The sequence below is a fragment of the Haliaeetus albicilla genome, chromosome 4, assembly GCF_947461875.1.
Source record: "Haliaeetus albicilla chromosome 4, bHalAlb1.1, whole genome shotgun sequence".
Lineage (NCBI taxonomy): Eukaryota > Metazoa > Chordata > Aves > Accipitriformes > Accipitridae > Haliaeetus > Haliaeetus albicilla.
The window spans coordinates 49590563-49607286 of record NC_091486.1 but is presented as its reverse complement, the minus strand read 5'-3'; the positions used below and the strand labels follow the sequence as shown (position 1 = coordinate 49607286).

The window sequence follows — 16724 nt, the reverse complement described above, 5'->3', positions numbered from 1 at the left end:
GAGCTTTGTTGTGTTGACATCGATAGGGTTCTCAGGGTTACAGTGCATTAATGTCTGGGCAGCAACAGGCAACCCACTAGTACTGCTTGTGTGGACCAGTTTCTGGGTTGGAGACTTCAGAATGGGAACATTTTGAGGCCAGGACCAGGATCAACCTTTTTATTGTTGTGTTTTTTTTTTTTTACTTAAGAATAGCAGAACTCCAACTCCTGCTGGAGGCTTTTGTTGAACAGAATATCTGATTCATCCACAGGCTGTGTTTTTGTGGTCACACTGGAATAATTTTCAGTTCTGAAGCAGTCAGAGAGAAATCTTGCTATTCTGATTGACAAACCAAAACCAGCCTGGTTAGCTGAGTTGTTAAGAGGATCTTGTTTGTGTGTGTTCTGGTACTGGGGAAAGGTGGATGCGTTCTGGTGAGCTCTTAATATAGAATCACAATGTTTGCTGGAGCCGAGCTCTGCAGAAATGGATTTTTTCCACATGATCAGCTGCAGCTCTGAGTGAGGTGCCCAGTTCTCATTTAAAATGATTGGTAAGAGGAGGTTACAGTCAGAGTGCACCCTGGTTTTTGTTTTTGATTAATAATCTTTTAGCTTGCTTTGCTTATAGTACTCTGAGGTTAATTACGTGCATGTTGTTTGTCTGTGCAGACTGTCCAGAGCAGATAGGTGGGACTAAATCATTTACTGCCACAAAAACAGGCATGTTTGCAGACTGACTGGGATGAGTCAGAGGGTTAATGTCACCCAGAGGGTTGGCTTTCAGTGTTTCTGTAAGTCATGCAGGAGATATTTCTGTCCTTACAATGCTGAATCGTTGCTTTGCTGGACCTTATCCACCAAAAATCTTGCCTTGCGTTTTGGCAGGCTCTGCACTGTGGTTTGATGTCATTTACTCTGTTAGAAAAGGTTATTGCTGGTGGTGGTGTTTAGTTTGGCTTTTCCCTATGATCTAGAAGCTGATGTCTCAAATGGGATTTTACTGAAGATACTCAGTCTAATCAAATCGACTCAGAGGTTTGTGAGAGGCCACTTGGAAGTGATTAATTTTGTCGCATTAGAGGAAAATGCTGACTTTGCTACCTCCACCAAGTCCTTTGGTGTACTTTCGGGGTAAGCCGGATACATTCTCCAGAATGTCTCAGTGGAACAAAAAGATGTCTCACTGTGGTTCCCTTCAAATATTACGCTGTTTGTGGGTGCGTCTCACTAGAATTTTGCCTTGCAACCTCTCGGCAAGTCGGTTTCTGTGCTAGCGTATGCTTAAGCCTTGGTGTTTTCTGAGCAGCTGAGTGAAATGCTGGTGTTGCTGAAACTGTTATACGAAGGAAACTGTTTCATTTGGGGAACCTGACTGCAGGAAATGTTAGGTCACTTGTGGAGTATGTCTGTCTGCTCTGGCAGCAGGGAACTGGGTTAGAGCAGGGAGATGGCTTCTCTTTCTTGGCCATGTCCCAGTCACTTTACTTGCTGGAGTCTCCCACCTCTAAAGTGAGACTGGCTTGTGTGACTGGGTTGGACTTTGGGGTTTTATTTTGGGGGGTGTGGTGGGGGGTTGGCAGCATGAAGTTTGATTTCTATAAATAGCGTTTATTATTGTACAAAGGAGCCAAGCCTTTTCTTCCTCTTATCAGATATATCTAGCATTCTTTGCCTAGTTTTCTGAAGTCACACTAACTCTGTGTTCCCTGTTTCAAAATTAAGGTTCTTCTCCCTCCCCTCAAACTGTGAAATACCTGAACTTATATATATCACAGCTCCTTCAAATATCATTGAGTGTAGAGTCGCAAGGCCTTACCAGAAATGTAGAGATTCTTCAGCTATGCAAAATAGCAGGTGATGAAGTTTTAGATGTATTTTCAGGGAGTGTTTGGTGCCATTCAGCACTACACAAAAGACCCCAGGTTTTGGCAAATATCTGAATTTGATGCCGTCTTGTACTCTGATTTTAGGAGAACTTAAAAGGTAAGCAGACAGGCATGGCTACCTGGGGTGGTATAGTCTTTACAGCACCTCTTTGGTGAGGGGGTGCCTACATACTCTTGAATGATAAGTTACCTGCCTGTAGTATTCTGTGTAGCAATTTGCTGACTTGGAAAAGATCAAGATTATATAACTTCTTATTCCTGGCTATTGTTAGGGCTTTGCTTTGCATGGGGATATCTCACTTCCTTGTTAGTTCTTTTCTTCCCTTCATCCAGCCTTTGCAGTTACAGCACCCAAATGAGCTGCTTTCTTTGCTTTGCAGGACTGCCCAATTGCGTGGGTGAATGTCATGCTCTTTGACTATAAGGACCAGCTGAAAACAGGGGAGTGCTGCTTGCACATGTGGTCCTCCTTTCCAGGTATGTCAGGAGATAGAGCTGCTGTATTGTTTTGCATCTTTAGTCTCCACCATAAGGACAGTAGATGCCCTGCATTCTGCATTGCTGTCCAGTAGTTGTAGGAGTGGCCATAACAGTTCAGACTGGCAGACCCAGTACAATTACTGCTCTATATTGTGATGGCATCTAGAGCCCTGCCAAGATGAAGGCCTTGCTTTGCTTGGCATTGCATTTATGAGATAAGAAGTTACTGCTGTCCTAAAGATGTCATGTATACATTGCTCGTGAGAGGTCAGGAAAATGAAGTGAGCTGCTCAGGGCTGGGCAATGTCCAGTGACAGAGCTGGAAGCTTCCTCTGCTCTGCTTTCTGGACCAAAGCTTCGGAAGATTTGGGTTCATGGGTTTATGTACTTTGCTTTTCAGATGAGAAAGGGGAACTTCTGAACCCCATGGGCACGGTACAGTGCAACCCCAACACAGAAAGTGCAGCAGCTTTGGTCATCTGCTTCCCCAGTGTTGCATTCCATCCTGTGTATTACCCATCATTTGAGCAGGTAGGGGACATGGACACTTTTTTTGGAAGGCTTAGACATTCCCTAGCTTTGCTGGTGGTGCAGGAGCATACAGTGTCACTGTCCCTTGGGTAGCTGTCGACAGGGACTGGGTACAAGCAAACTTGATGAATAGATACTGTTAATTGAAAATTTGGCTTTTTCTCTTAACTAGTGGACCTTTGAGTGAATAATTTTCCAAGCTGTGAATTCCTGTGAATTACTGAGGTAAAGCTGCTCTCACAGATGAGCATTTGTTTAAAAAAATGGGTTTAACTGAGCTGCCTTTAAACTGCACGCAGCATTAGGCTCTATAGGAAGGAAGAGGAATAAAGGGGAAATGAGTGAAAGTAGACAGCTCCCTCCCTTTCAGCACAGAGTGATAACATGCTGTGTGGTATGGGGATTTTCCATCTGTCACAGCAACTGGTCAGACACTCAAAGTGGAAGAAGAAATGTGCCCGTTACAGGGAAGAAAGGAGATCTGCTCTGCCAGGGACATATACGCATGCTCCTCCCGATGCGTGTTCTGGCTCAGAAGCTTTAACGGATTGTGCCAGTGTGCAAGGTGGCTTGGGTAGTGCTGTCTGCTTGGCAAATGCACGCCAATTCTAAGAATCTGGAATGGCTCGTGTTAGCCTGGAGCTCAGTGACCCAGAGCCCCTGTTCATGAACTATGTGGGTGTGCAGATGTGCCCCTCTGGGGGAAAGGACTCATCCTTTCGTTCTTGTTATTACCAGGGAAGGGGCTCTATGGGCAGTTAGGTTACACCTCTGAGCAGAGGGGTCCTGCTGAGTACGTTACCTACACTTGGGCTGTGAGAGGTGTGGTTCCCTTCTCCAGAGGTGGCAAGTGACTGATCTCTAATGCAGCATAAATGCCTGAAGTGATGGTGAGCTAGAAGTACAGAGGAAATGAGGAGCCTTTCTCAGACTCTTTATTTGTGTCCCAGCTGCTGGAGTTGGGGAGGAATGGAGAACAACCCCGTGCTGCACCAGAAGATCCTGAGGAGGTGAGTCTTCTGGCATCAGTTTTTCGGCTACGTGCAGGCTATGCGCAAGCCTGGTTTCATAGATCAAGTTATATGTTTCCACCTTACCCTCAACCAGCTTTTTTTCACCGAACTGGGTCGTGCCCCAGTCCTACAGGGTTTCTCTGGGCTGAACAAGTCCTCTGGGTTGAGACTGAGCCCTGTGTATGCTCTTTCCTGTGATTCCCATGAGCAGAAGCTGCAACTGAAGGAGATACTGGAGCGGAGGAGCCACACAGAACTATATGAGCATGAGAAAGACCTGGTGTGGAAGATGAGGTATGATATCCGTGACCAGTACCCACAAGCTTTGGCAAAGCTGCTTATCATCACCAAATGGAACAAGCATGAAGATGTTGCCCAGGTGAGGACGTGGGGGTTGGCAGCCAGGGCTCCCTTTTTGATCCATCTTTCAGTGTCTGCATTCCTGTGTTTGTGTTTGGGAGGCCAACTTAGCAGGGGATGTTTTGCAGTGCCCCGGTGCAGGTAGTTTTCTGTTCTCATCCAGTCACTGCGAACTTATGGCGAGTGGTACCCAGCTGAGTTGAGGTTTGGCTCTTCCAAGCTCTGTTTGGCTCTATGTGCTCTCCCAGACTCATTACTGGCCAACAAGGTCTTGCTTTATTCCCTCTAGAAACCGGAGGTAAGAAAAAGTGTTTAATTCATGGCAGAAATAGGATCTGGATTGGATATTCTTAACTGATAGTGAGAGACCAGTACAAGCCTACCTCAGGGGGTCAGAGAATCTCTTCCACCGAGAACGTCAGACATCAGTTAGGGATGCTGTTCTTACTTCAAGAGCTTTGACAGTACCTTCTAAAGGTCCCTTTCTAGTCTACATTATTATGCTGCAGAAAAGTGCTTTTCCCAAAGAGCTTATTCCACTAATTGTGGTACAGCAAATGTAACCCTGTGGTGGACTTGGATGGCTCCTCCTGTCAGCCTTGCTGGAAAGTTTGGACTGATGGTTTTTGACCTGGTGTCTGCAAGTTGCTCTAAGGCATCTATAAATAGTGACCCCCCACAAAGGAGCTCTTCTTCCATCACTAAAATTTTAGATTTATACCAATTGTCATAAAAAGCTTGTTCCTTTTTTTGCTATTTCCACCCCCCCCCCTTACAGATGATTTCCCTGCTTCAGACCTGGCCAGAGTTGCCTGTCCTGAATGCCTTGGAGCTGCTGGATTTTAGCTTTCCTGACCGTTATGTTGGTTCCTTTGCTATCAACTCATTAAAGAAGCTGACGTAAGTGTTATCCACAAGGGATATGCAGAGCCCCTTTCTATTTATGTTTAGGACTGCTGAGGGGAACTGTGAACAAGGCTGACAGTCTTGTCTCTGCGGTTTTTGCAAGTATGCTTGTTGCAGTAAAGATAAGGTTGTCTTTTATTATTCCTTTCTGTCCACAGAGATCATGAATTGTTCCAATACCTGCTACAGCTTGTCCAGGTGCTTAAGTATGAATCCTACTTAGACTGTGAATTAACCAAGTTCCTGCTGGACAGGGCGTTATCCAACCGCAAGATCGGCCACTTCCTCTTCTGGCATCTGAGGTAAAGAGCAAATGTTTTGGGCTTTTTCTCGGTAATCGAGTGAAACCAGCATTTACTGGTTTCCTCATTGCTCTGAAGCGATACAGTAAGCTTGTCTGTATGTATAGATGTCAGGGTGTTTATTTAAAGGCTATTGGCTGTCTTTTAGCTAGTGTCTTTCATCAAAGCATTGGTGGGATTTCCTTGCTGTGATTATCAAAACCCAGGAACTGCTGCTTTTTACTTTGGGAGACTGAATAAGGATTATTCCAGGAGGACACACAATCTTTTTTAATTTGTTTGTTATTTTTTTCTTTTGTTGTTGGGGTGGTGTTTGGATTAGGTTCTGTTTTCCGAATTTGTGTATATATACACACATGCCTGTGAGTTGAAATGTACTTTGGACATCCATGGCCACCTGCCAGTTCTGAGCCATAGGCTCTGAACCGTCCTTGCTCCTTAAGTAATGTTCTTAAAGGAGTGGTTAGCAATTCAGTCATTTAGAAAGATGTCTCATCACTTCAAGCAATGGTTTTTCTGCATCACCTTCTGGGGGTGAGTGCATTTTTTTCCCCTCCCCAGTACGTAGAAAAATCTAAAGAGCAGCTAATATTCTGCACCCTCCTCTCCCTCCCTCCTTGTGCTGGCATGAATGGGAGAATTAGTCACTCACTGCAGTGAGTCAGAATTGCTTTAACCTCCCTTCTTCCGCTAGGTCAGAAATGCATGTTCCTGCAGTTGCCTTGAGGTTTGGCCTGATCCTGGAAGCATACTGCAGAGGCAGCACCCACCATATGAAAGTTCTGATGAAACAGGTAAAAATTGCTTTTAGCCGTAAGGTTGACTTCCCTCTTGCTTGGAGCTGGTTCTCAGCTGCTAGCTTCTCCAACTTAATGTTATCAGTAATATAAAAAAAAGCCTTTTAACTAACTGCTATATTGATTTTGGCATATCCTAGTAAGAGCCTGGAGTTCCCCTTCACATGTGACTTTGCTCATCTCTTACTCACCCGCACATGTCCTAAACTACACTATGTGTCTAGAATGGTTTGAAATGTTCAAGGACCACTGCTTTTATTAGATGACTTAAATGAGTTACCATGGTAGTAGGAGCTGATCACAACTGGCTGTCTGATTTGGGGCGGTGCAGTCTTTCCTTCAGTTGCTGTGTCAGGCAATCCTGCTGTTTTACCCACTCTCTAAAACTTCTCTGTTATCTATCAAAGATCACTGTACTTAATTCAGAAGTGAGGGACTCATGTATACATGTTGTATCTAACATTTGCCCACAAACCGGTGCTGCTTCTATTTTCAAGACTCAGTGGCACTTTTGCATAACCAGAACTCCTCAAAAGCATTGAAGGGCAGGGACTATAGGTCTCATCCTCACTTTTCTAACCAGTGCACCTCACTTCTTCCTTTCGTGCTTGATAATGTGCATTGTTCCTGGTGCAGTCATTACCTTGTGATGCATTTGTGCCTAGCAGAATATCCATAACTGATTATGGATCTCCCTCAAGCAGATAGTAGTAAATTTGTTTTGTAGCAATGTGTGAAACTGCCACAAGATGAAGAGAAGGTAAGAGATACAACCAAGGAAGGTTTACATTTCACAGTAGATTTTAATAGTTTTTAAACTTTCTCCAGGAATTTCCTATTTGTTAACCCTGTTCCATCCCTTCCTTTTTTCAGGGAGAAGCACTCAACAAGATGAAAGCTCTGAATGACTTTGTTAAAGTGAGTTCTCAGAAGGCCACCAAGCCTCAAACCAAGGAGATGATGCATATGTGCATGAAGCAGGAAACTTACCTTGAAGCACTTTCCCACCTCCAGTCCCCCCTGAACCCCAACATTATCCTCGCTGAAGTGTGGTAAGGAAGATAGCTGTATCTCTTAATTTGTGCCGCAGGCTTTGTTCAGCAGTAGAGCCAGGCTTCTGTTTACCCCAAGGTCCTCTTTCCTCACGGAATTCACCAGTCTGTTCGCATTTGTAAATGCAGTTGAATTTGCAGCTTAGATGGCTGCTGCTTTTTTAATAGATGGAAACTCTGATGGTAGTGTTCTTGTTTCCTCTAGTGTGGATCAGTGCACCTTTATGGACTCCAAAATGAAACCTTTATGGATTGTGTTTAATAACGAAGAGACAGGTGGAGGTGGAGTGGGTATTATTTTTAAAAATGGAGATGGTAAGTCAAGTCTTTAAAGGATATGTTTTCACAGGCGTAATAGTTTCAGATATTTATTGTGGCGAGTGGGCCTAAATATGTGTAGATGAGGACTACCACCGTGTTTGAGTTTTTTGTCAGTAAGCTGGAGATATAATAAACTCTCCTCTCTATTTCTGCTTGCTGCCCTCTTCATTAAGATTTTAGCACAGTAGTAGCTGGATAACCTCACACAGTAAAAAGAAACCCGGTGTGAGCTCTGAAAGAGCTACAGCAGTCCAAGCTTTGTAGGGTTGGAGTGGCTGCTGCTCAGCGTTGTGTCCAGACAGATGTTTTCTAAATTGCTACATTGACTACGTGAAGGGCTTTGGCAAAGTGAAGTAGCGTATACCTCCATTAGTATAATCATGTCCAAGTTAAGGTATCTGGTATGGTGGCTTTACACTATTAGTGGACTAGTAAACATTGCCCTGTGCTGATGTTCTTTACTAGCTCGACCTAGCAAGTGACAAACATGGCAAAGGCCCCTCTAGCAGCCTGCTTCAGGGGCAAAACAAGTGCCACTTGCAAGAGCACAAGCTGAGCGGAGAATGAGAGGTACTTATGACCCTTTTTTCCTTGGTAATGCTGCACAGATCTTCGTCAGGACATGCTGACTCTGCAGATGATCCAGTTGATGGACATCCTGTGGAAGCAGGAGGGCCTGGACCTGAGGTGAGTAATGTACGCACAGCTGTCCCACCGCAATGATAAATTGCGTGTGGTGAGGCCATTTTGTCTGTAAGCTTATTTTGTCCCCGACAGGTCTGTCTAGTATTCCGTGAGCAGCTAGTCAGGTTTTGTGGTACTGAGGAGTAGAAATGCAGAGAAGATATGGAGTAGATAAGGCAGACAAGGGAAAACTTAAAAGTCAACTCAACCCAATTCTGGGCAAGATTTCAGTGGAAGGGTTTCTTTCATCTCTGCAGGATGACCCCTTATGGCTGCCTCTCCACAGGAGACAAGACTGGACTGATAGAAGTAGTCATGCATTCAGACACCATTGCCAACATCCAGCTGAACAAGAGCAACATGGCGGCCACTGCAGCCTTCAACAAGGATGCACTGCTGAACTGGCTAAAATCCAAGAACCCAGGGTAAGTGGGCTTACCTTTTACTCAGTGCTGCTTTATTGCTTCCTTCCATCTAGAGCTGTTTCTTCGGCTTCGCTCAATTTTTTCCTTCAGTTATGCCTATTCCCAAGCTGTCCCACAATATCTATGGCTGCTTCGCTGCCTGGCACACTGGAAGGCATCATGTGGATCTGTATGGGTCTTGAGCAGAAATGGAGGCACCTGGGTTACTGTGTACAAGGTTTTTGATCTTTAATCGCTTAAGGTAGCACTGTTCACAGGCTGGACCCAAACCTCGATCTTCCCATTGGTCACGTTAGTTTCTCCAGAGATAGCGTGGTGGCAGCTGGAAAAGGGGCAGGAGCAATGCCAAAACTGGGAGGTGAAAAAAGCAAGCAGCACAAAAGCTGTGTAGGTTGGGGTATTACAAGATATAGAAACAGATAGCAGCAATACATCAGTGCTCCTCTGATGTAGCATTCTGGGAGCCTGCTTCTGTCTTCTGGATCTGTGGAGATCTAGAAATGAGTGAATTTAGTTGAGACTAAACCATTTTTGTTGAGACTGTGGACACAACCTTATCCGGACCTCTCCCATTACAGACAGTTGTTATTGCAGCTAGTTTTTGCAAAGGATGGATGGGAGTACTGCCTCTGGAGAGCACTACAGAAATTCAAACATGTGATTGCCTTACCTTCTCCTGCAGGTTTGCATGGGGGAAGCTATAAAAACAACTTTTCCAGTGGTGACGTACGGGTGTGCAAAGTAAAAGTCTCTTTCAATCTTTTTCTCACCCTCTTCAGCGACGCATTAGAACAAGCTATAGAGGAGTTCACTCTTTCCTGTGCTGGGTACTGCGTGGCAACATATGTGCTGGGGATAGGTGACCGGCACAGTGATAACATCATGATCCGGGAAACTGGACAGGTATGGGGATTCACTGCTGCTGTTGAAGTACTGGAAGAGGGGCATGAATGCTACTTATACATCCCAGTGCAATCCTACTGCTAAGGAATGTACCTCGCCTTCCGGCCGAGAGGCAGACTGGACAAATATTCTCAATAGCTTCTATCATTAAGAGGGTAAATACAGTTTTATAATTTGAATTACAATTCTGTAAGCATCATTGCCATCAGCTGCTGCTGTTACTACCAACTTTGAAATTACAGTGGAGCAATTTATACCTCTCAGACCTAAAATTGTCTGCAGATGCACACTCAAGCACTGTACTTATCATTCTGAAGACTTACTTGGCTTCAGCAGTCACAAATCGCTTGTAGTTCCTTGGTAAGATCCTCTGTTACCCAAGCTGATATATTTATAGTCTTCCTCCTAACAAAAATGTTGTTTTGTTTTGTTTTTTAAAAATGAATGCAAGTGATCAGCATGGTTTTAATTTCACATTGATACCTGTACTGATTCCTCTACTTGTCTTCTCATGCACCGTTTGGAAGACAAAAGGCAAAACTAGGAAAAAGAAAATCCGTTTGTTAACAGGACATGTACTAAACCACATCAGTAATATTTTGGTAGAGGGGGAAGTCTAAGCTATCTTTCTTGTTTAATTGTGAATTCTACAAAGCCTAAACCAACCCTGTGCTATATGGTGCAAGGTAAGTCTCCTGCAGGTCCAGTGAAGTCAGCCAGTTAGTTAATATTTGAATGTACGAAATTGGCTGCTGATGTTTTTGACACTCATATCTCTCAGGTATGGGCAACTGCCTGCCTGTACTCTTTCTGTGTAGCATCCCGCTCCTCTACATCTTATTTCTTGTAAATCAAGCAGTCATGGTGAAAGAAACTTAGTAGTGCCTTTGTTTTGGGGTCACAGCAGGGACAGAGACACTGTGTCATTTGCTAACAAGACACTAACGTCCCTCCCTGGGCTGTGACTAGCAGCAGCCCCTTTTCTAGGACTGCCCTCTTCTCCCCATTAAAAAAAGTGCTGGGCAGGGGCTTACAAAACTGTTTTTGCAGAGCAGAGGCCAAGCAGTTGTTTGTCCACGTGGGGGAGCTGATGCCCTGCGGTATCAAACCCGGGGTTTGAGTATCTGGGGTTTACAGGGGCTCTGCAAAATTGTCATAGTGTGCAAGGTTCTGCACAGCATCCTCCTTCCCATCGCTGCGCTAGTGGTGGAACGACTGCACTGTGCTTGGTATTTAAAAAAAAAAAAAACAAAAAAAACCCACAAAAAACAGGAGGGGGAAAAGAAGCCTTACCTGAGCAAGTAATATTTTGTAGCAACTTCAAAACAGGACATCATCTTTCCACTCACCGTCTGGGATGGCAAACTCCACTGGTAGGGTGCCCATTTTAGTTCTCTTTCTGCTTCTGCTAGTGAGACTCTAAGGCTTTACAAAAATCAGAAATTTCTTCAGCTATACCAAGTATTGAAGAGGTAAGTACCTTTTCTGCCCTATTCAACATCCAACTACACTAGAGAATATCGTGGCAAGTAAATATTGCCTCTTTTCCCAAAGGAGTGCCATGGGAGAGGTAGTTTTTCTCCCTCCGCAAATCCTATGGTCAATATCTTTTGAATACAGTAACTGTGAAGAGAACTCAACATTGATCAGCTAAAATAGATACTATTCTGAAACCAATTTTTTTTCTTCCATATTTTCAGCTGTTCCATATTGATTTTGGTCACTTTTTGGGGAACTTCAAGACTAAATTTGGTATTAATAGAGAACGCGTTCCTTTCATCTTAACTTATGACTTTGTGCATGTCATCCAGCAAGGAAAAACTAACAACAATGAGAAGTTTGAAAGGTAAGTGTTAGCAGTTAAACTTAAGCTTTTTAAGGTCTGAATTTTCGGAATTTATTTCCACCAATGATATGTTGCCTATAGCTGTCTATACACACAAAAGCAAGTAATTTATCTACCTGTTAGAGAAGGTGAAAGAGCGGGGTAGTCATCAATGCAGACAGCAGAGTTCAGACTAATAAGTAGTCTTGCTTTATAAAATGGTATAGCTTGCATTCTTCATTCCTTTGCCTCATCTTCCTTTCTGAACAGATTCAGGGGTTATTGTGAAAAAGCCTATATGATTCTGAGGCGCCATGGTCTTCTCTTCCTGCACTTGTTTGCACTGATGAAAGCTGCCGGCCTGCCAGAACTCAGCTGCTCTAAAGACATTCAGTATCTAAAGGTAAGAGAAGCAGAGCCCAGATATGGTTAAAACTGAGTACCTGATCTTGTAGCTCAGTGAGGAGGAGTTCAGTGTGGAAGGGCATATTCTTAGAGGCAAATGAGCTCCAAAAATCACGAGTAGACATCCAACATTAATGCGCAGGACATCAGAAATGCCAGATACTGGTCCTCAGGAGATGACTTCAGATTCTTCAGCATAAAGGCAGTAGGTACCTTGTAGAAGCAGTTTGTGGGGAAGGAGACAGAGCTCTGTGGATGTATATAATTTCCTGTTCACGGCTTGTCCCTTAAATTATAACAACCTAGCCGTGGCCAACTGAAATACAGTAGCTTTGTACAAGAGCACTAAAAAAAACCCCTACTGTTTCCCTATACCCAGTGTAAAAGTAGGATGCACCTATATAAATACGAAAAAACCTTGTGCCACTATAGTAACTATGAAAAACAATTAATGGCCACTTGGTGCTCCTTTCAATGGAGTAATTTCTTAGTGAGTAAACATCTTAGTAGTTGAGCAGTTAATTGTTCAGTTGCACTTTCAGTGAAGCTACGCTGATTTCTGCCTCTTACCTTCAGGATTCCCTAGCTCTCAGCAAAACAGATGAGGAGGCACTGAAGCACTTCAGACTAAAGTTTAATGAAGCCTTGCGAGAGAGCTGGAAAACCAAAGTGAACTGGCTGGCGCACAACGTATCCAAAGATAACAGACAGTAGAGCAACATCAGCCCGCACACTTGCTCCAAGAGAATGTAATACGTGCACTGAGTCCAGCAATTGTAGACAGGTTTTTCAAGACTGATGAATGTTGCCATGTCGAAGGTCCCCCACCTGTGTTCCCAGAGGTCAGACACTTCTGCATGACTGAAAAATTGTTGCGACTGTCATCAGCCGTGTAATCATGTCTGCTGTAGATCTTTGGGGGACAAGGAAGAGACATGAGGCAATAAAATTACTGCATACAGTGAAAGGTAGGTAGATGTACTGTACCCTTAAGAACTTAAGCTTCAAATACATCTTCTAATGGAAGAGTTCAGGCAGTTATAACATCCTTCCAGTGTGGTAATGTGTGTATTTCTATTTTCTTGAAAATTTAGCTGAACACTGAGGACCTAGTATCCCTGTAGCTGTTATATAATAGCCCATCTTCTAGGTCCCCACCACTACAGCTCAGAGACATCAACTTCACCATGTGATTGCTCCTCCTACCCTGTTTCAGTGTACACCAAGGTAGGTCAGCTTAAATCACCACTTAAGCTGACTTGGACAAATTGTTTTGCTCTGCATTGTGACAGGGTAAAAATATCCGTGCTGTCATATTACTTTCTCTCTGCTACAGAGGCCAAAGTGTTCTGAAACTGAACTGGAACCCATATATTGCTGTCAAAAAACTGATGCCACAAGAATGGGATTGGATTGACCAATGGGTTAGCTATTTTTGTTTGCTTTCTGAAGTCAGACTTTAGTTGAGCCTCAAGCAATTCCTGGGTTTCTGCGTTTATTCTGTTTTTAAGCCTGAAAACAGGAAGATTGCATTTTCAAAATTGGCATGTGATGGTTGCTACACATACCTCCTGTTGGGGTACATTAAAGCTACTTTGCCACCTGGTTTCCCTGTAATACGTGCATGCAGGGCACTGACCTACACCTACGTAATCACTGGGATACAACACTGTTAATTCCAGTGTTAGCTGGGACAGATGGTACCGCTCTGTGTCTGCGTTATTTGGCCAGTCTGCCTTCCTGTGTAAAGATAGAGGAGTGCCAGATGAGTGGGTTTAACACTGAAACACTTACAGTAAGTTGCATCTCAACTCTCATCTTCTTACAAATTTATTCCCAGTTCCTTTCTGCACTCTTCCTCCTTTCAACCATGGTACACGACTCCTCGTCTGTTATTAGAGCTGGTGTGTAAAGACTGCGTGTCTGTACGGGGGTTCAGCCAGACAGCAAGCTGCAGTCATCTGTGCTGGTACCTAAAGCAGGACAAACTGTCTACTCCAGCCGCCTCCTGTTCTCCCTGCTGCCTCTGTCTCCTTCCCAAGCAGAATCTGCCCCAATCTCCCACAAGGTGCTGTAATCAATCACTTATTTCTACTCATGTGTCATATTTTTGTCTCCAGCTAGTGTCCTCACCTGGTGAGCAGTTCCGAGCACTGGTGTTGCACAGGGACAGATGAACAGGAGCCACTGCTACCACTCAGTGCCTCTCACGTGAGCATAGCGAGGTGCATCGAGCAGGCTGCAGCCTACAGGTCAGGCTGGAAGATAGGTGCAGTAGCATGGTTAGTACCTGCTTCCTTTAGCAGTTCCCTGGGGTGCCTCCTTACATTCCCCCTGTTCTCCACAACACCAGGTTCCTACAGAGGTGCTATTGTTCCTGCCTTTTAAGGAATAGCATAGTCTAATTTTCAGGACACCCCTGAAGCTGAATCCTGTATTTGATTTGTATGCCCTTAATTAGGTTGAGCAATTTTCTTTTATTTACTCTTACTTATGTAGGTTAAAAAAAATAAAAATCCTGTTTCTCCAGTGACAAGAGATGTACATATTGTCAAATGATGGACTACTTTCTCTCTCGTGTAAATTTAGCTTTCGTGTCTGGTTTACAGTAATTCCCACACAACCAGCAAGTTTAGGACAGAAACTGAACTGGCCTGTTTATTCGTGCTAGATCTTCCCTGTCACAGGATAAATTTGATTTGCTAGTATTATTTGTATTGATAGTATTTTTGCATCCAGTACATAGGTACAGCTCATTCCTGACTTGCAGCTCTTTCTAATACTTTAAAATCAGGTACCCCTGTACTTTAGAAGAATGCTACCCTGTGCTGGCTGTTTAAGTCAACTTTTTTTTTTTTTTTTTAAGAGGGTATGTATGTTTAAATATATTTGTTCTTTATTAGCTGCATAGCCAAGTTAACACTGCCTGCCTTAAAAAAGTAACTTCTACCCTAAGTAGAAATGAATAGTAGTAGGTAATACTAGGTTTGGTCAGTGAATAGAATATGAAACACCTTTAATAAACCCTTCCCTCATTACCTTTACATACAAACAGATACTAGCAGACTATGATTTTAGTGTTATGCTGTTACTAATATAAATTCTGATTTAAAGTACTGTTTCTTTTCATAAAAGATGTTACGCTAAGAAGTCTATTCTCTGCTGTTTTGTATGTATTAATATAAACCAGGTTGCCTCTCATAGAGCACCTGTTACTAGAAGCAGCAGTTACATAGAAGACAACTCATTTTAACTTTCTATAATCCGTGGAGCTCCCCTTTTTCTACACCTGTGGCTGAGAAGTGGCCAGAACATTTCAAGATAGAATGGTGTGTACCCTTCCAAGGGAACCAAACTACTTATTAACACGTTCCTCGGTAACAGTTCTTCAGCCTATTGTTTAATAGTAAGTAGTACTGAAAGTATGTTTGCAGCAAGTAGTAGTTTTTGCTGTACCGTCTGAGTTACAGACCCTACTTAGCTAGAACTGAAAGTTAGCTTCCTGTCACTATACATTTGACCATAACACTAGGAAAACAACAGTGAATAAATGTGTACAAACTGACCTGCAGGAAACAAAACACCATCTTGACTGCAGCCAGCACTCTAGAACTGCTGCTGCTGCTAGAGATTAGACTAAAAGAAATTTCCTGTAGTCTTTGAGTATTGTCCTTTATGAAAGATGAGCTCTCTGCACTGTGCTATAAATTACTTTCACTGATGTGGTTCTCCTGAATCTAGAATACTACTCACGATTTTCTTGAACTGAACAGCAGGTACTGTCTCAGGTTTCAAATAAAATCAAAACAGTGAATCCATATTTGCAATTACAAGTACAGTATTATGAAACTGCACTGGTCAACAAATTATGAGAGTAAACCATCAGACTTTTTTTTTTTCCCAGCTCTTTTAAGTATTGTAATTTTCCTTTCCTGTGCCAGATTATATAGCCTCAAGCTTCAGAGGCTAGGAAGGTGCTGGGCATCACAATTTAAATTAGGAGTAGAGAGATGCTTGCATCTCTTACATCTGATTAAAAAAAAACCATTGCCATAACGACTTGGACAAATGCAAAAGTTTCCATGGGGTTAGCAGATTACCATGTGTCAGCTGCTCTACCACAACTGATGGTGAGCGAAGCGAACCCGTGCTTTCACAGCAAGCTGCTGCTGTACACCATCTGATGACTCTGTTGCTTACCTTATTTTCTTCCCCCAGAAGAACAGGTCCTATGATGCTACTTCCCAGTTAATGCAGGACTAATGCACACAATGAATGTCTAGTAAGCACCTTGTTTGTGCATCAAGCCTTTCTGTCACCTACCCTCTAGGACGATGCTCTTCTAAGGTTCCATCATTGTCCTGTAAAGATTTGATGCCATCTTTTGGAATTCGAGGATTTTTTTTTTTTTTTTTTTTTTTTTAAGAGCCAGATTTGTGGAGACCAAGCATTCTGCACCCAAGCTTCATGGAACATATAGAAAATTTGCCACAATCATGGAATAAAGTAAGGGTGGCAGTGGTCCTGCTGAAATACTAAATAGTAAATGCAAAAAGGAAAATAGAAGCCCAACACTCAAGCTGTAACAGTTGTTTTGGTATTAAAAGAAAACACTGTAGGATTTAGAGCTCTTTGCGCACTCATCAGACAGAGAACAGTCCTGCACCCATCTAAATCACTGCTCCCTTGCTAGGGAGAGGCAGACATTTCTGACCTCTTTGTGTTCCCTCTCTTGGGGTGCTATGTCCAGACTGTTTGCTTGCAGAGTTCCCTGTGGCCAGACAACTTTGCTCCATTTTAGAGAACAGATAAATATTGCTATTTCCTTCCTCACTAAACTAATTTACAGA

At 43.3% G+C, this 16724-nt stretch overlaps 1 protein-coding gene across 4 annotated transcripts in view; it reads left to right on the top strand.

Moving 5' to 3' along the window:
- Positions 1-13479, top strand: part of PIK3CD (phosphatidylinositol-4,5-bisphosphate 3-kinase catalytic subunit delta) — a 57469-nt gene extending 43990 nt beyond the window's left edge. For all 4 annotated transcript variants that reach the window (XM_069782563.1, XM_069782566.1, XM_069782564.1 and 1 more), the window contains 15 exons: positions 2251-2347; positions 2751-2881; positions 3832-3891; positions 4106-4273; positions 5033-5154; positions 5319-5462; positions 6157-6256; positions 7133-7311; positions 7517-7626; positions 8241-8319; positions 8574-8741; positions 9521-9644; positions 11345-11490; positions 11740-11872; positions 12451-13479. In XM_069782563.1, coding sequence (XP_069638664.1) covers positions 2251-2347; positions 2751-2881; positions 3832-3891; positions 4106-4273; positions 5033-5154; positions 5319-5462; positions 6157-6256; positions 7133-7311; positions 7517-7626; positions 8241-8319; positions 8574-8741; positions 9521-9644; positions 11345-11490; positions 11740-11872; positions 12451-12588 — 1899 coding nt within the window. In that variant the 3' untranslated portion in view covers positions 12589-13479. The remainder of the gene's footprint in view (positions 1-2250; positions 2348-2750; positions 2882-3831; positions 3892-4105; positions 4274-5032; positions 5155-5318; positions 5463-6156; positions 6257-7132; positions 7312-7516; positions 7627-8240; positions 8320-8573; positions 8742-9520; positions 9645-11344; positions 11491-11739; positions 11873-12450) is intronic.
- Positions 13480-16724: the final 3245 nt, after the last annotated feature.